At 36.3% G+C, this 19236-nt stretch overlaps 1 protein-coding gene across 12 annotated transcripts in view; it reads left to right on the top strand.

The window, feature by feature from the left end:
* The window catches only part of FTO (FTO alpha-ketoglutarate dependent dioxygenase), a 332418-nt gene that overhangs the window by 103527 nt on the left and 209655 nt on the right, over nt 1–19236 (top strand). For 10 of the 12 annotated variants that reach the window (XR_010592539.1, XM_005289788.4, XM_042852281.2 and 7 more), the window contains exons 5-7: nt 898–977; nt 3096–3239; nt 10906–11025. Coding sequence is in view for 11 of the 12 variants with exons in the window: in XM_005289788.4 (XP_005289845.1) it covers nt 898–977; nt 3096–3239; nt 10906–11025 (344 nt within the window). In the remaining variant the exon portion in view is untranslated. The remainder of the gene's footprint in view (nt 1–897; nt 978–3095; nt 3240–10905; nt 11026–19236) is intronic. The other 2 variants (XM_065567030.1, XM_065567027.1) reach the window with 1 other exon arrangement.

The following is a 19236-nucleotide window of genomic DNA, read 5'->3' as shown; positions in this document are numbered from 1 at the left end:
TGGGGCTCCAGGCAGCTCAGAAAGCCTTGGATAAGCTTAGAAAAGATCAAAATAGAAATTTGATCTTTTTTAAACAAATTTTTGGAATTCCTGTTCCATGGTAGATTTTGAAGTTTCTTTTCTTTTTGGTTACATTTCCGAACAGGTTTATTCAAGGGGGTCGGGGGGAAGAGAAATTTTGGAATTTCCCACAGAATGGGAATTCCAGTTTCAGACAGCTCTAGTTCTTACTGATGACAATGCATCAGCCAGAAAGAACACAACTTGTTTATCAGTCCCTGGATTCATGTTACAGAACTGTCTTTTATGAGAGGAGGGAAGGAATTCTCCTTTTACTTGTAAACTGAGCAAATGTGAGAGATAATTGAGACATTTTCAGGCACTGAGAGACTACAAACACAGAACCTCACTCTGCCATTTTTACAATGCAAACTTTCCGAAGTATAGTTACACTTCAAATTATATTCCAAAATCTTGCTAAATTTCTTCATGATTATTAATGTAAACACGAAGCGCAATGAAAATAAGGAAAAGGGAGCTCAGATTAAAGAAAACACTTTAAAAGAATTCAATTTTGTTTATTTTTGTCTGTTCATTTGGGGAGAGAGTGTGGTTCAGTGGATAGGGCAGACAGCAGATTTTCAGTTCATCTCTCTGCCTCTGTTTCTCCATTTGTTAAAAACAGGATAATATTTACCTTCTGCTAAGCACTTGAGCTCTACAAATGAAAAACGTATAAAACCTTATAAGAGCTAAAAAGACATAAAAGAGGAAAGTCCTTGTATTGTGTTCAAAACACTTGCCTTATAGTGTCTGTTATTCATATTTGGTAGGAATAAATTTTGTATTTAGTATATTTTTCTCCATAGACTGAAACTGATTATTATCTGTCCTCAGATGATCTCAATATGACACATCAGCATTGTGTTCTGGCTGGTTTTCAGCCGCGTTTCAGCTCTACCCACAGAGTGGCAGAGGTGAGTAAGAAAGAGGATTTGCTTTTTGGTCATTCGCACTATTAGTAGTGGCTGACAAAATGAATTTAGGATCACACAGTCTTGTTTTAAACTATGATTAGTGGTTTTACTGGTGACTCCGACTTTTTGTGGGAGGTGTATGTTCTATGCTTTTCGCTTACTGTTGGAAGAACTCTTATTGATTTTTATGGGAGAAGGGCAGTTTCTTTGTCTGTGAGCCATTTATGCCTAACCTCACATAGAGTTTCTCTATTACACTGCAGTACCACAGTTTATTAAAGAAATGCAAAAACATGTAATCACATTTTTATAAAAAATGTTTTCATAGTTTTTTTTTTTGCCATACTCCACTTAAGAGGCATACTGTTGATGGGAAGGGATATGAGGTCTAAACATACTGCACACCAGCATTCCCAACAGCCCTAGGCTGCCACTTCAAGTCAGAGCAATGTGGAACAGCCATGAGGCTGGATTCTCCGGCTTCCCCTAGAACTGCAGGTGGAAGCAGAAAAGTGCACAAAGCTCTTGCATCTCTCAGGTAGTCTGAGGATTCAGCCCAGTGCTTCCAAGATTGCTGATGTGTGCTGTTTATTAGATTTATTTCTTCTTTCAATACTCTTGACTATTGATCATAATTGCATTAATTATAAAGAAAATAGAGGTATTTGTCCTTCGTACTGTGATTATTTTTTTGCTTGTTTTCATAGTTATTTTTCTCTGTACAGCAACTAAAAGGAAAAAGCAAATAATAGTTTTTTTTTAAAAATCACGAGATTACACTTTAGTTACCTTTGAAAGAATTATTTTAATCACATTTTACTGTTTGTCTTATCAAGTCAAAATGCATTATTGTTGAAGTATCTCTGTGTGTGTTGTATTTCAACGGGAATGTATTTAATTTTGTTTTCACTATTATTTGCTTTTCCCTTTGGCTGTTGTGTAGAGAAAACAATGAGGGCAACAAGCAAATAAATAAATAAATCAGAGAAGAAAGCATTGTAACATTAAAATTATATCACAGTATTTTTCCAAGTTAGATTAAGGATTTGATGGTATAAGGACACATCTGTCTAACTTCTGTCATGTAGGAACATATTTTTCAAAACAAACACAGATTCTGGTGACTACAGCTGAGCTTTGGAATAAACCTAATATAATGTGCATTGTATTATATGCATGAAGCATATGGTTCTTTATTTTTCTTCAGCAAGAAAGATGAACTCTCTAACCTTGTGCTCCCAACACTCTGTTATTTTGATATTAAAATACACACTTATGTCCACAGTTTGAAAAGCTTCCACTTTAAAAGCTTTTGTTTTGTTTTTATAAACCTTTGTGACCTCACATTGTATAGTATGGAAATTCTAATACAAAGAATTATGATACTGGGAGTCCTTACTCAAGGTTTTTCCTAGGGAGTTAGCTAATGTTATAAATATTTAACTGAAAATAATTACAAGGTAGACCTATCTTTTTATTTTGTGTCAGAGAGATATTTATATGTTTCTTTTAGCACTGAAGGAAGTTATATTCCTAAAAACAAAGTAAAGGCAGAACAATTAATCTTTGCAACTGTATTATATGCTTTACACTTAGGAGTACATTCTACTTTCATGCTGTATGAGAAACTACCCTTCCACATCATTGTGAGTCCTATGCAGGGCAAAATGTGACCAACTGTTAGATGCTCTAGCATACTAATCTGCAGGGAGGAAAAAAGAAAGAAAAAAGAATTTTCAGCCATGCTTTTGAATCTCTATTTCAAATGTGTGTCACAGTGTTTTTGGGTCCCCCCCTCCCCCAAATGTGTAGGGTATTTTTTAATGATCTATTATATCTTTAATGAGTTAGTTTTGTAAATGTTAACTTTTTTATATCAATGCAAATAATTTTAAATAGCAATACAAACAATCTGGCATGTATTAAATGTTATAAGCTTTCTTATTTTGCTTTAAAACATAATAAAATTAAATCACAGAAATGCAGTCCCTTTTTCTCTCATTTTATTATTTTGATTATTTCAGTTGCTTGCACTGAATCTTACTTTCTGTTTGCCTTAAACAGTATTACTTCCAAAGGATCTGTAAACTGATTAATTTTTTTATTGTTCTCTTACAGTGCTCAACAGGAACACTGGAATATATTTTTGGACAGTGTGAGGTTGCACTTCAGAATTTACAGGTTGATTCTGATTCAGCGGCTTTATCTTTGAAATCACTGGAAGTCCAAGTTGTAAAGGAAGTGGAAGGAATCCATAACGAGGTGAGGGGAAGGTTTTCACAGTACATTAAGCCTGATTCTTTGAGGGTGGTGCAGTCAATAGGCTTCAGGATGTTCAAAAACTCACAAGACATGGCCCCATGTAAGTATCTCAAATTTGGATGGCATTGACTCTTGCATTTGGGTGTGTTGGTTGGGATTAATGCAAAGTCACAAGGGGGAGGACTCCATTTTTCTAATTGAAGGAGCAGCTATAGCAAGAACATTGGTTACATTATGACAAATTTGATTAATTTCTCCCCTGCTGTTCTACTCTGGCAAAAAGTAAGAGGGTAAAGAAATTAAAGGAAAGGGGCAAGTGAAACCCTTACAAACCTCTTGAGTTGTTCCTCTGTGCTAAAATAGTAGCCAATCATGTTCAAAACAGATGTAGGACAGGATGATGACAGCGTCTGCTTTAATGCCTGTAATTAGGAAAATACTGTAGAAATCAAGTTCCTGAAAATAAGATCAAGGCCCTGATCCTGTACTGAGGACCAATATGCCCTCAAGGAATCCCACTGAATGTACCTCTGTTTTCAGTACAGAAATGGTCCTTAGCAAGCAAATACATTTAACAGACCAAGGTGTTCATCAAGTTAGACCGAAAGAATTAGTTTAGTGTTCAGAAAGATTTGGGAAATTGGTAACTTTATCTGAGCTATAAAATTACATGGTATCCTGGACAATGCTGATTTGCTAATTCTCAGTGTCAGAGGAAAGAGTTGCAGTGTGACACAATCATTAAGATCTTGCAGAGGGTTTGGTAAATTTGCTTACATTCTTTTTGTAATGGTGCCAGTGGTGTTTCCAGAGAGGCTCAATTGAATTTTCTTTAAATTTTAACTTAAATAAAAGGAGAGAGCCACGGAAAATGTAGAGTCAACAACACTTTCTAGGGTATTTAAAAACAACAGATTTGACTTGTTTTTTGTTATCCTGATAGCTATATCTTTAGATACAACTTGTGTTGACCTTTATTGATTAACCAAGCATAAATGGTGAGCACTATATGTCAAAGGAGTAACACTGACTAATTAGTATACAGTAGTACTAATCTTTTTGACCAATTCTCTGATTTCAGTGGTGTTTTCCGGCACAGTTATAGGCATAAATTCCAAAGAGTTATTTTGTATTTCCACGAGTATAAGTTTGAGCAGTATTTGACCTACTGGGACATGTATAGACTATAATTTTCACTTAGAGTAGAGGGATGCATTTATAGCTCTCAATATTTTTTTAATTCATAAGGTACAATATATTTATTCAGGAAGAAGACAAACTTTTACAACTTTCATAAAACTTTGAGGGTCAGTTTCTTGGCTGCACTGTGTTTACTCTTGGTGCAGCTGAGGAGAGTAGGGTGGGGAAAGATCTGCTCCCATGCTTTTGGTTGAAATGGCTGCCAGTATAATTTAAATCAGCCTAGTACTTGCAATACTTTACGAAATATTAATCAGGCTTAGTTCATAAGACTGTAGGCCTATATACGTTTGTGCAACTAGGGCCACAGTCACAGCTGGTGTAAATCAGCATAGCCCCATTGACTTCAAAAGAGCTATGTGATTTACACCATGGGAGGAGTAGACCCCAAGTGTTTGCAGTAACCTGAATCATTTTGCCATGTGACATACAGTGGTGTTTCCTGTTATACATATGGGATATACTATCCCAGAAATCACTGGTCAGGCTATATATATTGTACACTCTGACTGAATAGAGACATTGGATCTATATTCCATATGAAAAGAGAATCACTCATCCACTCTCTTTTGATTTTTCAAGGTCATCTCTTCTTTTGAGGGATTAATTCCATATGTCAAAGTGCTATGTCAGATATTGTTCTTTTTTTACCACACAAGTAGGCAAGTTTTCTGTGGTTTACATTGTGGTAGACATACGTTCCTTTGCTGTGTATCACTATTAACTGGAACCATAAATGTCTGTGAGGCTAATACAGGTCTTTCATTCTTTTCTTTCGGGGGGAAAAAAAGCCACATGCCTTTTTAATACAAGTTATATGATAAAGTTCTGTAGTTTCATGGTCTAATACAACTAGTAGGTTCAAACTCTGTACATTATTTATAGAAAAAGTGCACAATAATTTCCACACAAAGAGCCAAATCCTGGATCTAGTGAAGAATATGCCAGATCTGCCATTGACTTTGGGATCAGGATTTGGCTACAACTCTTAACACCCTCTCCCCTGCAATTTTCCTCTCTTCAGTTAAAAGAAAATGTTGAGAAACTTATAGTGCTGGCTAAAGCAAAACACCATATTTGTGAACATGCGTGGGGATCCCAAACAACTCTACCACTGTGTCTCTGTTCTGATGTGCAACTTACTTCCTATTCTAGATCTATGCCTCGCCCGAAAAGTTGTAACTTTTGTATATACTGCAGAGACAGCCTTGAAAATGATAGTACTTGAACTTCTTCCAACTCACAATAACTGACTGCCATGTTTTATTTTTAAGTATTGCCACAAATGCAGTTCTTTAGAAACATTATCCCAGATAGTGATTGATAGATGCTACGACTTTTTCTGAAACTGTCACTTTGCCTTGATGGCATCTCCGAAATAGGCATCGGAATAATCATGAATGGTTTGCTGAAAGGCTAGAAATGACTGATTATAAACTCCACAGATGAACATTGGTTCACACTCACAGCTGTTCCTTCTTTGCATCTCTGGTGGATGGCCAGGTAAAAGTTAGATTTCTTTGGTCATAACCTTGATGTCATGGCCTCTGTCTTTAAAACAGAGATTGCATTTGAGTTATTACTGACCACATAATCTCTGTTGCTTTGTTCACACAGTCATTTCACTCCAAGCACATAGCTCAATGTAAATAATGGCACTCTCAGTAGTGTCCGTCTGCTGATTGTCAAGGTAGTCAGTCTTGAAATGCTGTAACTACAAAACAAATACTTCAGTGGCAGCGTATCCATGAGCGAAGTATAGTAGGATGAACAGAAGTAATTATCTGTACGGTTGTGAGGTACAGTAGCCTAACATCAATGCACACAGTGTTATGGATTGAATTAAATTAATCACCTGATTGTTTAAAGGGAGGTTTCATCAGTAGTAATTTACATTGGAGTAAATGATCTAGCAAAGCTGACGGAGTGCTCAGCTGTTGACTGTGCTGAACCATTCTTGGCTTAAAAGGGTGTTTTTATCTGGGTGGGTCTGGAATGGAGCTATAAGAAAGTTGGGAGAACCCATAGCTAAGCAGACACCTTTAAAAAAAAAAAAAAACCTCCCCCCTCTCCCCCAAAAAACCCCAACAAAACAAAACATTGCCATGCCAAGCAGGTGATTTAAATGCTCATGGATATATATAATAAAAATAAAATATTTGCAGAACAAACCCAACTCCTTCCTATGCTTTGCATTTCAAGCACTGGGCTCATGTGTTCTGAAGTGAGATGAAGTTTAGTAGTAGGATGTTGGCTGTTTGATGGTTAGGATCAGGCCCTATAACCACAATAGGTGAATGCTAGTGAATACTTAGGCTTGCAGAGACTAGGGCATTGACTTCAGTTGGTTTTGGATCAGGACTTCGATTACCAAGGTTTGAAGGTATAGTTTCATGGTCTGCTGTTCCTCTAGTCTGGCAACAGTCACTTCCTTGCATACATCAAATCCTTCCTTATGGCAAAAGTAGATCGAGTTTATTCCTGAATATAGTGTGATGTAGAAAAAGCTAAATTGAAAGAGGTTTGTGTTGTTAAACTCTTAGGTCAACTGCTTAGAAGAGTGGTGATGTACACAGCAAAAGTAAGGTTAATGTGTGTTTTACCACATCAGTGTGAAATGACAGCACAGTTGGTGGCTGGCTGGTACAAAAGAGAGGAAATATAGATCACCTACATAGGTGGCATTTAATAACCAATACCTTTAAATAATTGACTGAGGACCACAGGCTCACAAAATGTCAAATGGTGCTGTTGGCCTTTTACTGCCGAGTATTGACTATAAACCTAAAAATCAGCCTTTAATCGTTGTTTAAAGGACAACTTCAGGCTGAGTTGATGTTAGACATAACAAGCCTGATTCCAGTCTTACTTAACACTGGTGTAAATCTGCAGTGAAAACAGAGTGAGATCAAAATCGGGCCCAAAGTTTTTTATTTTATTTGTAATCATTTTTAAATGTTAATTCTTGCCATTCAGTTTAGTTTTGGTATAAGGAAGTCTCCAATGTAAAATTGCATCAGAGAAACTGTAGTCAAAGACGAGGCACAACAGTTAATCTGATATTCAAATCTGGTATGTGAATATTCACTGACCTCAGCTACTTTGGGTGTCTAGCTGTTTGGTGATTGTACTATGATTTCCGTCTGTTGGAATTGCTGCATTTATCTGTCTTATTTCGTTTTATTCTAGGGCCTTAAGTGTTGAATCTAATGATTTATATAACAGACCTTTTGTTTTTATACGGAGTTTGTCCTCCTTACCTTTTTAAAAACCTTCCAATGTTTGATTTTTTTTTTCTTCCTCGCATCCTTCTAGTCATAGAAAGTGTGGGAAGTAGGAAGGCAGGTGTGAATGCCTCATTAACCCCTAGTTGATCCAAGAAAAGATGTTAAAGAATTGGTTTGTTTTAATGAAAGAAAGAAGGGGAGAGTATAACTCTGAATATAACTTCTAAGAACGTTGGGAAAGTATTTAACACATCTCAGGGTGTCTATAATAGGGTGACCAGATCTCCCGATTTGATAGGGACAGTCTCGATTTTGGGGGCTTTTTCTTATATGGGCACCTATTACCTCCCACCCCCTATCCCGATTTTTCACTATCTGGTCACCCTAGTCTATACAAATCTATGAAGATAGCTACCATGCATTAATTTAAAAAAAAAAGTGTACTTATCTTTCAGAGGATCCCAAAAGGCTTGTTACAAAAATAAGTAGCAATATCCCCCTTTTACAGATGAGTAAACAGATGGTGACATCATGGCCACAGAGAGGTTCCTTTGCAGAGTCAGGAGTCACCTGACTTTCAGTTCTTGCTCCAGCCACCAAATAACTACCTGCCTGCACTACTTCATGAAGATCAGCTTGAAGACTAATGTAGTGGATAAAACTTTGATTGACCTTTCATCTTTACTTAACTCCGTATAGATGCTAAGTTGAGACACTCGGTAAAATGAATTTGGACCTCAGTTTGAGATCTTTGGTGAACAGTAGTCCATATCATTAAACAAGCACATATGTCACAATTTGGCATGGTTGGCATGCTCCCCCCTAGAGGGACCAACTAATCCTGCACAAAATTAACTAGCCTACCACTAAACTTTACCTCTAAAACCTAGAGAATAATACAGCTCTTCTAGGTCACAAGTGACTAAGCAGTGTGACTGTAGTTGCAGCATTCATGCTGTGCTAGTAAATGGTGCTGCCACCGTTTCCATTACTGCCTGTCAGTTAAGCCCAGGATGTATTTAAAATGTGACCAGGGTGCCAAAGATTTAAATTAGATTTAATTTACATAGATCAAGAGGACAAATCAATATAATTAGTCAAAAATCAGATTGACTGAATTCACATTCCTGTCATAATGGGTCATGTTGTCACATTGATTTTTTTTTTATTTTTAAAGCAGAATTCTTTATTGATTAATGACCCAGTATGGTTTATTTCCTGAAACGTTGTGGTTGCCAGACTTTATAGGGTATTGCCTTTTTAATGGAGGAAGCCAGCAACAAAATTACCATTGGGCCTTATTTTCAGCAGTGCTGAGCACTCAGAATTCCAGTTAAAGTCAGTGCAAGATACTAGTTCTTAACACACCTGAAAATCAGTCCCAGACAGGCCTGGCAAAATGCATCTCGACACTTCATACCTGGATAATGCTTTAAGAGCAATAAACTTTACTTGAACTTTATTAGAAAGGATATATGCTGTTAAACCTGAGTACTAAGAAAAGCTGAATGACGCTTTCAAAACATTTAAGATTTACCTCAACTAATGTCTTCTAATCCTGCTGACATGTTTTACCAATGGGGTTGTTTTAATATTGTATGTACAACTTTTTTGCTTAAACTGCTTTTATTGAAATCAGTTACACATATCAAACAAACATTTAGTTAGTGTGGACTAAAACAACTTTCAGTCTTTTGTAGCTGTTCTGTTGGTTAAAAGGTGTTCTCAGGTGAGGGCTTTAAGCCATTTTCATTATTGTTTCACCTTCACAGGTTGCCTTTGTTTGCCTCATCAGAGTTCGAAGGGGTAAACAAAAGAATTCTTTGTGGTAAAGGTGAAGATTAAAGCAGCTTTGAGCCTCTGTGTGAAACATAACTACCATAACAAAGATAAATACAAAAATCTAAGAGACCAGTCCTGTAAATCACTAATAAAAAAAATCAACAAAAAGAACAACAAATGAAAAACAGAGACTGGGGGGTGGCTATTAAGTTGAATGGAATGACTATGCTTGAACAGTAATCAGTGTGTTATACAGTCTTAAAGATGTTTTATAACTATAGGACTGAATGATGTGCAAGTATGGTATTAAAAACAACCCACACAGGTTATCTGTTGTGTGTTATGTGTCTAGTGCTCCTGGGCTTAAAGGGGTGTGCAGCACATAACTATTTTTTAAACTTAGCTTTCTTGTCTTTTTAGCTTCTTGAGGTGTGTCAGATCCTTCAGTGTCTCAGATCATTGCCTCCATGAGGTGCCTCAGCATAAACTTTGTTGGTGACATCCCATCTCCCACAGTACTCTGCTGCAGCATAGAACTAGCCCTTTAAAGGAGTCAGGAAAATATATTTTACTATAGTACATGGAGGTGTGCTGTATGACTTCAAAAGTAGTTCAGTTTATATTCTGAAGAATATAAACTAATCCTAAGAAATGAAAAGATTGTTGCCAAGCGTATCTTGTAATCTAGGACAATAGTCTCTTATGTGAGCCTTTCAAGGCTGTCTGCATGCTTAAGTGCAGTGCTGTGGTAGTTGAGGCGTCACTAGCATAATGTCTGCTGCTGCATCACTCTGAAAAACTCCCAGAATCTGTGACTTCAGGTGACCTGGAATTAAGCAGAGTGCACCCTTTTTTGCTTTTGCAGTGTGCGTCTCTCTGCACAGCTAGAGTAAGAAATGTTTGTTTTATGTGAATAAAGAATTGATGGAGGCAGCACAAAATTGTTTTGGGGCCCCCAAGCAGTAAATGATAGATCTGATGGGTCAGAGTAATTGGTATTGGGAAATAGATCATTTGATCTCTAGGTCTCCCGTCCAGATCCTCTTTGGCCTCATCTGGTGGTAGTTTGGCGACCTATTTGAAATTATCTTATAGTATCAGTACTGTTGTCTCCATCATAAAAACCACCTCCACAACTGGCACTAGTATATGCACTTCCTGAAAATTTTATCAGATTGGCCAATATTTATGGGGCCTGAACTATTTTCCCTCCCATAGTGGTAGTTTAGTAAGCCAAGGGTTGAGGCATGTTTGCCTCAATTGACATGAAAAAGAAAATTAAAAGTAGCTTGCATTTCTGTGTGTAAAGTTGCCTTTGGAAACTACTTATTATTGGAGAAACTCTCAATGTCCCCATCTTATAAGTAGCAGCACAGATATGAATAGATTCATATGTTTTTCCAAGTAACGAGCACAGATTATTTATGCCTCCTTACATATCATTCATCTCTTTGCAGGTCGAATTTGAGTGGCTTAGGCAGTTTTGGTTTCAGGGCAAACGCTATAGGAAGTGCACTGATTGGTGGCTTGAACCAATGGCTAAATTGGAAGAATTTTGGAAAAAGATGGAGTTTATGGTAAGTACTAGCAAATAACCTACAGCTCTTAAGAACCTAATTCTGCAGATGCATTGCATGCAGAACCCATTGTAACTGCGTGGTAGAATCAGGTTTTAATTTTTCAGTATTTGTGTGCTCTCTATAATGCCAGTGCTTCCTTCCAATCCCACAGCAAAGCAGGAGAGGGAATAAAATAGCAAAACAAAATGAACAAAACCAAAAAACAACAGGACATGTTGCTTAGTGTCCATTTTGACTACTGTAAAGTATGATGTCAAAGTACTGGGTTATTACTTAATAACAATTTGTCTTCACAGGAAATTTTCAGCACTATCCCCATATAGCACCAAGGTAGCTAGCTCTACTGGTCTGCAGGTAAAAACATCTCAATGCAGTTTCACCAGTGCTTGTGCTAGACCAAGACTAGAGAAGAATGCTAGTGAACGCAAGGCTAAATAGTGTCTTGAGCAATGCTAGTTGAGTGGCTAAGATCACTATGTCCTTTGAAAAGATATCCCTGCCCTTGTCTACACTGGGGATTTGCATTGGTGGCTAGCTATTGATGTAGCTACACCTGTGCAATCCATGATGTCTTACTGCGAAACTGCTAGAAGACTCTGTTTGTACCGGCACAGCTTACCTTATTTTCAAGTATTGCCCGTCTACAAGAAGTTTTTGCACTGGTGACTGGCTGTAGTTGGCTGTAACTAGGGCCAGGTCTATGCATGGAAGGATTTACCAGTAAGATATATTATACTGGTAAAGAGCTCCTAGTGTGGACACAGCTTATACCAGCAAAACTGTCCTTTTCCTGGTATAGTTCTTCTAGTGCCCTGAGTGAAATAAGCTACACCAGCAAAAATGCAGTTTTACTGGTATTAACTGTGTTTACACTAGGGACTTTTGCCAGCACACCAATGGCAATCAGGTATCACACTTCATTACAGTACACACCTGACTGACATAGCTATGTTGGCAAAACTTTGTAGTGTAGACCTGACCTTGGACAAATCCCCACTGTAGACAAGGAGCCTGAATATCTGCTTTGAGTAGTTGTTATGTTTCCGTGGCATTGAATTTGGACCTCATCCTGAGAGTTGCAGAGTACTGACAACTCATCAATGGTATTTACAGGTACACAGATCAGGCCTCATGTGTAGCTTTCAATTTGAGGACAGTTTCTTCCTTCACCAACAATAGCAGATAACAGTTCACACTATACCATGAACAGAAAAATGTTTTTGCCTACTGGAGCTCAAGTTCTACATCCTGAGCTTTTTCTGCAGCAACTGGTATCCCAAACACTCAAAACATTACAGAAAACCAGAATGTAGATGTTTGTGCTCCTACCAGCTGCAGAAAGAAATCAGAGAGCCCTGGATTTTACCAGTGAAGAAAGAAGCGATTTGTAACTTTTATTTTTTTTAATGCATTTGTCACTCTTTTTTTAAATCCATGCACTCCCATTCTGCTAATGTTTTTGGATCTCAAATGACTTAGCATTTTTAAAAAAGCCTTTCCGTTTATTTTCCCTTGAAATAACTATCTATTTTCTTATAACACAAAGACTTAGTGAGGCAGACGCAAGATTGTTTGATTGTTATTTTTAACCATTGTGTGTTGGGAACATGGAAAAACAGCACACACAGAAATTCTCAAGGGCTAGGTTTTCTGCAATTGGTGTGACATTACCATGTGTCTCTAATTAGAAACATGGTGGCGTCAGTGTATCTCCTTTCAACAGGCCTCAGGATGATATTTATCAGCAAACTGAAGGCTTAGGCCAAGACAGAAGCTGCTTCTAATTTAAATTTTAAAAATTGCTTTAATGTTTTATGATTAATCACAATTAATTTTAGCTATTGAGGGAGACAGTAGAGAATTTTAATTGAGAATGTCTGTTGTTTTGATGAGTCTTTAAGTAAATTTAGTGCTTACTGTATTTGGGACCCAGAAGCAGCCTTTTTCAGTTCTGTTCTCTTTATACCTGCAGCATGTACCAGTCTTTTAAAAACTGACAGTAGGGGGCATTGTTGAGCTGCAGTTTTAATGTAACAACAATACTGGCCTTGAGAAAATACATAGAAATGTAGCTTTAACTGTCAAGAATTATCCCTGTTGCTTCAAGTTATCTGTAATCTCTAAGATTCCATAACACAGGAAATCAATTGTGGGTTAACAAATTCAACAGCAATTTAACATAAAAAGTGCAGTGTTTCGTGCACATTTGGATTCTATCGAAATAAGTTAAATCAAAACAACATTTCTGGAGGTACCTGCCAGTCTACAGTCAATATATTTCTGTAAATTATAATCATTTTAGCTGAATGATTATAAAAAAAATCATTTGAGTATAATTTAGAAAAAAATCTAAATTCTGAATGTCTTGCTATTGTTAATTTTGTCTGTACAGAAGCACTATTGAGGTTTCCTTCTAAAAGGAAATACTTTAATAAGCAGTGCATTTTTCTTTACCTCTGTTTGATCCATAAAACTCTTATCATGCATTTTTGCATGTATGTATCTAGAATTTTACAAAAGCAGGTCTTCATCTCTTTGTTTTTGTTTTCTGTTTTCCTGTTTAAAGATAATTTTAAAAAAAAATATTTTTTCCAAAACTACTTCTAATTCTGCTAACTGTAATTGCTCCAGTGTCGCAACAAAATAATAATTCAAAAAGTTTAACCCTATGTTTCCAAACCTCAGGGCTCTATTTAATATTTTTATACATTATAGTAAGCATACAGTTTTATCATAATGTTTATTCCTGGCATTTCTTTCCCTGAGGATAGTTTTACTCAGGGCTCACTCTTGTGATGTAAATGTTAAACCTTTCATTTGAATGACATTCTGATAAAACATCACATTTCCCCATAATATTACCTCATGAATTTATGAGCCCTTAAATCCAAAGCAGGTTGACCAGTCTTCACAGCCCTTCCTCCCCCCTTAAAAATATGAAGGCTATTCAAATGTTTGTATTAAAAAAAAAAAAAGTCATCCAAGATTACCACATTATCATGTGCAACATCAGGATAAGTGCTCACTGAATTCAAAGAGAGAGTTACCATTTGAAAGGGACTGTACAAGCTTTGCTTTCTGGGTAAAGAGAAGTCTGAAAAGCTGAAATCTCATGTGATGTGAAGAAGTCTTGCTGTAGCTGTTCTGAGATTCTGGGGAAAGACAATTTGTCTCTCAGGGTCTGATATCATGCAAACCTTACAAACTGACATTTATTTTACCTATAAAAATGTTTAATACTGCACCAAAGCTGTGGGAAAAGAAAGAATTAAAAATAAGGAAATGGGGAAATTCTAAGACTTTTTTTTAACTCTAATGTAAATTTGGTCAAGTAAAATGTAAATCACTGGTATGGTTTTGCTTGTGAAATGAAAAGTGAATCGACATTACACATGAATGACAAATCTTCAAGATTTTTGTTAACATAACTAATGTTCATTTTAAAAAATGAAGACACTAGTAGTGTTGTTTGTCATAAATTGTATTTCCTGCTTTGGCAGACCATTTAGCAATGGAGCAACGTATTTATATAGCAGTTGGCCTTAATAACCTTTATTGACTTTAGTGGGTAAGAGCCAAGACTGGGATTATTAAAATATATCAGTTTCATTGCAGTATAAAAGCACAACATATATAATTATGTTAGGTAGACTAGGCTCCATTTAATCCCACCCATTTATGTAGGGATTTGGCAAGAGGAAGAAAATCATGGCACTAAAATGTACAGAAATATAGAAGTGACTTGGAGTTTTAATAGCATAACTGTTTGTCTACTGTAAAAAGGTCTCACTTGAAGATATGAAACATACAGAAGCTAAGCGTAAGCTTTTGGCATTTAATTGTTAATAAAGTAGTCTAAATTCAGGAAATCTCATACCATTTGTTTTATTGTTTTGGCATGCTTAAACAGTTAATAATGATTAAATGTAGCATACCATTCATTTTAATTTATAAATGTACTGTACATACAGGAATGTATAAATTTTATGTGATTATAAAGAATGAAGTGTCATTCCATGCAGTCTGGTATCTTGAAGCACAACTGTTTCATCTTAGAGGTTCAGGGATTTTTTTTTTTAGTAACAGTACAACTAATCATGCTCTTCTTGTTGTTCTCATCCTTAATAGTACCCTTCTATCATTCTTTCACTTAAATTGAAATTGGAGAGACAAAATATTTACTTGTTAGATTATTTTTCTTTGTTTCCTTTTTGAATTCTAGTTCATTATTTGCTACTGTTGCTATATATGAAGATATTTCAGAGTTTCTGCTATAAGCCACTATTGTCAGGAGCTTATAGATTGGTGGTAAAAATTGAGTCTAGGTTGAAGCTTAAGATATAGAATCTCAGTCCAGGACTGTCATATTGTTTATATTTTTCCCAACATTTTAAAAGGTTTAAATGTGTATCAGTGCCAAAATAACTATGATGATCTGTAAGGCAAACAGTCTATCTTTTTAAAAGAAATCCTCTGAATTTTCTGTTATTTTGACATTTTTAAACAGCTAAAATTAGATTCAAGGAATTGGCAGGTTGATTAGTTAATATCTCTTCAGGGCTTTGAAAATGTAAAGTGTTATGTAAGTGCCAGATGTTATCAGGATCTGACTTTGACAGCCAAAAGTCAGGAAATTTTGAGTTAAGGCTTAAATTCCATCCCTAACTTTCACATTGTGCTTAGATATTGCAGTTGTCACAGTCCTGTGGTGGAGGGCCTCAGACTGCCAGGTGATCATATTTGCCTACTGAGCTGCAAAACATGGCTACTTAAAGGACTGAATTTCAGCCATAACTCCTGAATTTCTGGGCTTTTCTTATCTGCTTATACCAGACCCTTTAAATAAAGATACTTTTTTTGTTAGGTCAATTTTTATGCATACCAGGATTGAAATGTTCAGAGAAATTTACCCTTACTTAAAAAGCTAATAATGAAATCTGGTATTTTATTAGTTTCTTTCCTTTTTCTATCCCACTAATTTCTTTGACTCCAGTATTTCCACTCCTCAGAAAAGAGAGAGCATGTTCAGCATTGTTTACTGGAGAATCATTAACAAAAATTTTAAAAAATAGTTGTGCACAACATCTTCCTAAAAATATATTTACAATTCTGAGAGAATTCAGATTTAAGCTTCCAAAACAAAATGTGTGCTGAAAGCACAAAGGAGTGTGTTTATGATTCTCTTTGAAGTGTTTTTGCAACAGGATAAGGGAAATTTTAGAAACTGTCTGATAGTGTTCAGGGTAAATACTTAAACCCCTTTAGAGAATTTCACACACAGATACTGTGCAGTAGAAAAAAGGATACTTATGTTTCCTAAAGCTGCTACAGCCTACAGCTTTGTACTTAAAGACAGAGGTGTTGAATAGAATTCTACTGAGGATACATCCAGTGACAATATCTACAGGAACATCAGAGCAAACCAGTGGATAGCACTTTCTATTTTTAACCCTTACATGAGCTAGTTGAGATCTGAGCTCTGTTGGTATGAAGCACTTCTAACATTTCTATTACTAACTGGGAATGTTGAGATGAAAAGCCCTGTAACTCTTATGGTATACTTAAAAAACAACTCTTGAAAACATGAGGGTTGGCATAACCCAGCAAACTCAAAGTTGTGGCCTGGCTACCCTAATTTGTGTGCAATAGGGCATCGGATACATGCCAGGGAGGGAGTTAGGACAATGTTGTGAGGTAAGTGTGTGGTTGGGGGTGGAGGGTTACCTTCAGTTTTAAATTACTAGACTTCTGCTGATTTGTGCTACAAAATTTAATGTTATTTAAATAAGTTCCTCTCTCTCTCTCTCTCTCTCTCTCACTTTTATATGCATATATATATACACATCCCAATTCTTCAATTAGATTCATGGAATCTGAAATCTGGGCCCATATTGAACCCTGTAGCCTTGACTGGCACTCTGTGCAGGCACAAGACAAGGGTCTGCCTGCACAGATCAAATTGCAAAATCTGTACATGCATGCACGTTCACGTATGTATGTGTGTATACATCGGTTTATTGCAATTGTTATGAACTAAGCTAGTCTCCTAACTAAAGAAATTGTACAAAGGTATAGCTAGACATACAGTATGTCTTCAGTGCTTTATACTTCCTCATCAGAGTCAATGGGAATTATATCATAGACTTCAATGGGAGCAGAATCAGGCCTTTAATCATGAGGCTAGCATGGTTTTTATATATATTTACTTTGCTGTATTTATGCTAATATCTTGGCTGAACACATATGCACCACAGTGCATGATCTATCTTTGATTGGTCAGTTATTATTTACCCACTTTTAGAGGCTTATAATTTGTCTGTTGTAGTATTATTGTACTGTCACTTTCAATAGGCTGATTATTGATCCAAAAGCCCATCATAAGTTTTAGAGAGCCATCTCATTGTTTAATTTTATAAATCTGATGAAAGTTGTGACAACTTTCTGCTGAAAATATGTATTAACTTTTACAGAAAAAAGCAACACCTGTGTGGTTGAAACTTTTTTTTTTAATTAGACCAATTATTCAGTTTATTAAATACTCTGATATACTTCAAGTAAATGGCTATTAGTTTTGAGTTACAGGGCCACAGGAATGATGAGAAACACAAAACTTCTATTTTGTTTGTACTCATTACTTAGAAGTGTGTGTATGTGTTTGAGTGTGTGTAATATGTTAAAAGGTATGGTTGTGGGTTAAAAAAAGTTTCTGACCAGAGAAGTTTTTATTATGACAAAGTTATAAACTACGAGAAATAAATCAAATGAGTGTGATTCAAATGTCATCATCTGCTGTAATTTTTTCACAATACAGCGAATATTTGTTAAACTCTTTTTTACTGCTAGCTCATTTTAGTGACTTGACCATCACTTTGTGATGGGTGTTGCCATTCCCATGCTAGCTGCTAAGGCCAAGTGGAAATTCTGTAACATGGACAGATATAGTTGCATTTTACTCATAATTTGTAAATATGGATGGGAGCAAAAGAGAAGATGCTTGTCTGATGGTCACTATTTCCAGGAACTGAGCAGCTCCTATTCTGTCTGATCCCCAGTCCTCTCTCTTATTAGCAAAATCATAGGTGAATATCTCTTTTTGTAGCTACTACAGGGTTTTTTTTGTTTTTTTTTTAGAATTTCATTTATGGTAAAAACCACAGCCTACTTTTTACAGATGAGGAAGTTGAAGCTCAGAATAATTCAGTGACTTGTCATGTAAGGCACTGTGGTCTGGTGGATCAGGTCTGGAAATGGGAATCAGGAAACCTGGGATCTTCTAACCCTAGTTCCATCACCAACATCACCAGTATATAATCTGAGCAAGTAATTTAAGCCTGATTTTCAAAATCTGGTGCCCCCAAGTCAAAATTTCTGTGTCTGAAATAGGTATTTAGGTGGCAAACTTTAAGCACTTTATCAGCCTCAATTTCCACATCTGATTTTTACCATAACCGTAAATATATGGAAATTATGGTAGCTGTAAAAGAACTATTCACTATCATCTTGCCGGTGAGAGAGAAGGTTTGAGTCAGAGAAGATTTGTGTGGGCATGAGGTTTATCCACATGGATCCAATTGTAAAGTAAGGTCCAGTGATGACAAGCTCTGCCTCAAGAGGGCAGTGCGTATGGCAGAGTTCTGCCTGAGTGAATTGAATTGCAGGAATTAGTCCTATATAGCATATCCTGATCATTCCCCATATAAAATCCAGGAATCCATTTCAGTTTCCAGTCCTGGCTCTTATGAGCTCTTGGGCAAGACTTTTCTGCACTTTTCATTTATTTTGCTTACTACACACACTTCCTTTTAGTAATCCTGAAGCTGTAGTCACAATAAAATGCAGCTTATCTATTTAATGTTTACCATGCTGCAGCAGGAAAGTAATTATTGGCTTTTCTCAAATGTCTCTACTTAACATCGGGTTTTGGCAGCCCTCCTTGGACCGCCAGTGAATCTGAACTCAACTCTAAATAATTCTCACAGCAGAGGCTTTATATTAAAGTTTGAGCGTAACAAATCTTCTTAAGTTGTTTTCTGTGTAATAATGTGATTGTTTATCACAATTGGACTAAATGGCATCCCTTTTCATAGGACTCATTTTGAATCTTCTAAAAATAATAGTAATAGCGTGGTTTAAAGACCAATGACGGGGGTCAATTCACATGTAGTGTCAATGAGAATGGTATCAGTGGAATTACATCCGTGATGCATT

Source organism: Chrysemys picta, chromosome 14, assembly GCF_011386835.1.
Source record: "Chrysemys picta bellii isolate R12L10 chromosome 14, ASM1138683v2, whole genome shotgun sequence".
NCBI classification, from domain to species: Eukaryota; Metazoa; Chordata; order Testudines; family Emydidae; genus Chrysemys; species Chrysemys picta.
Note: the sequence above shows the minus strand (reverse complement) of the source record. Positions and strands in the feature narration are given on the sequence as shown.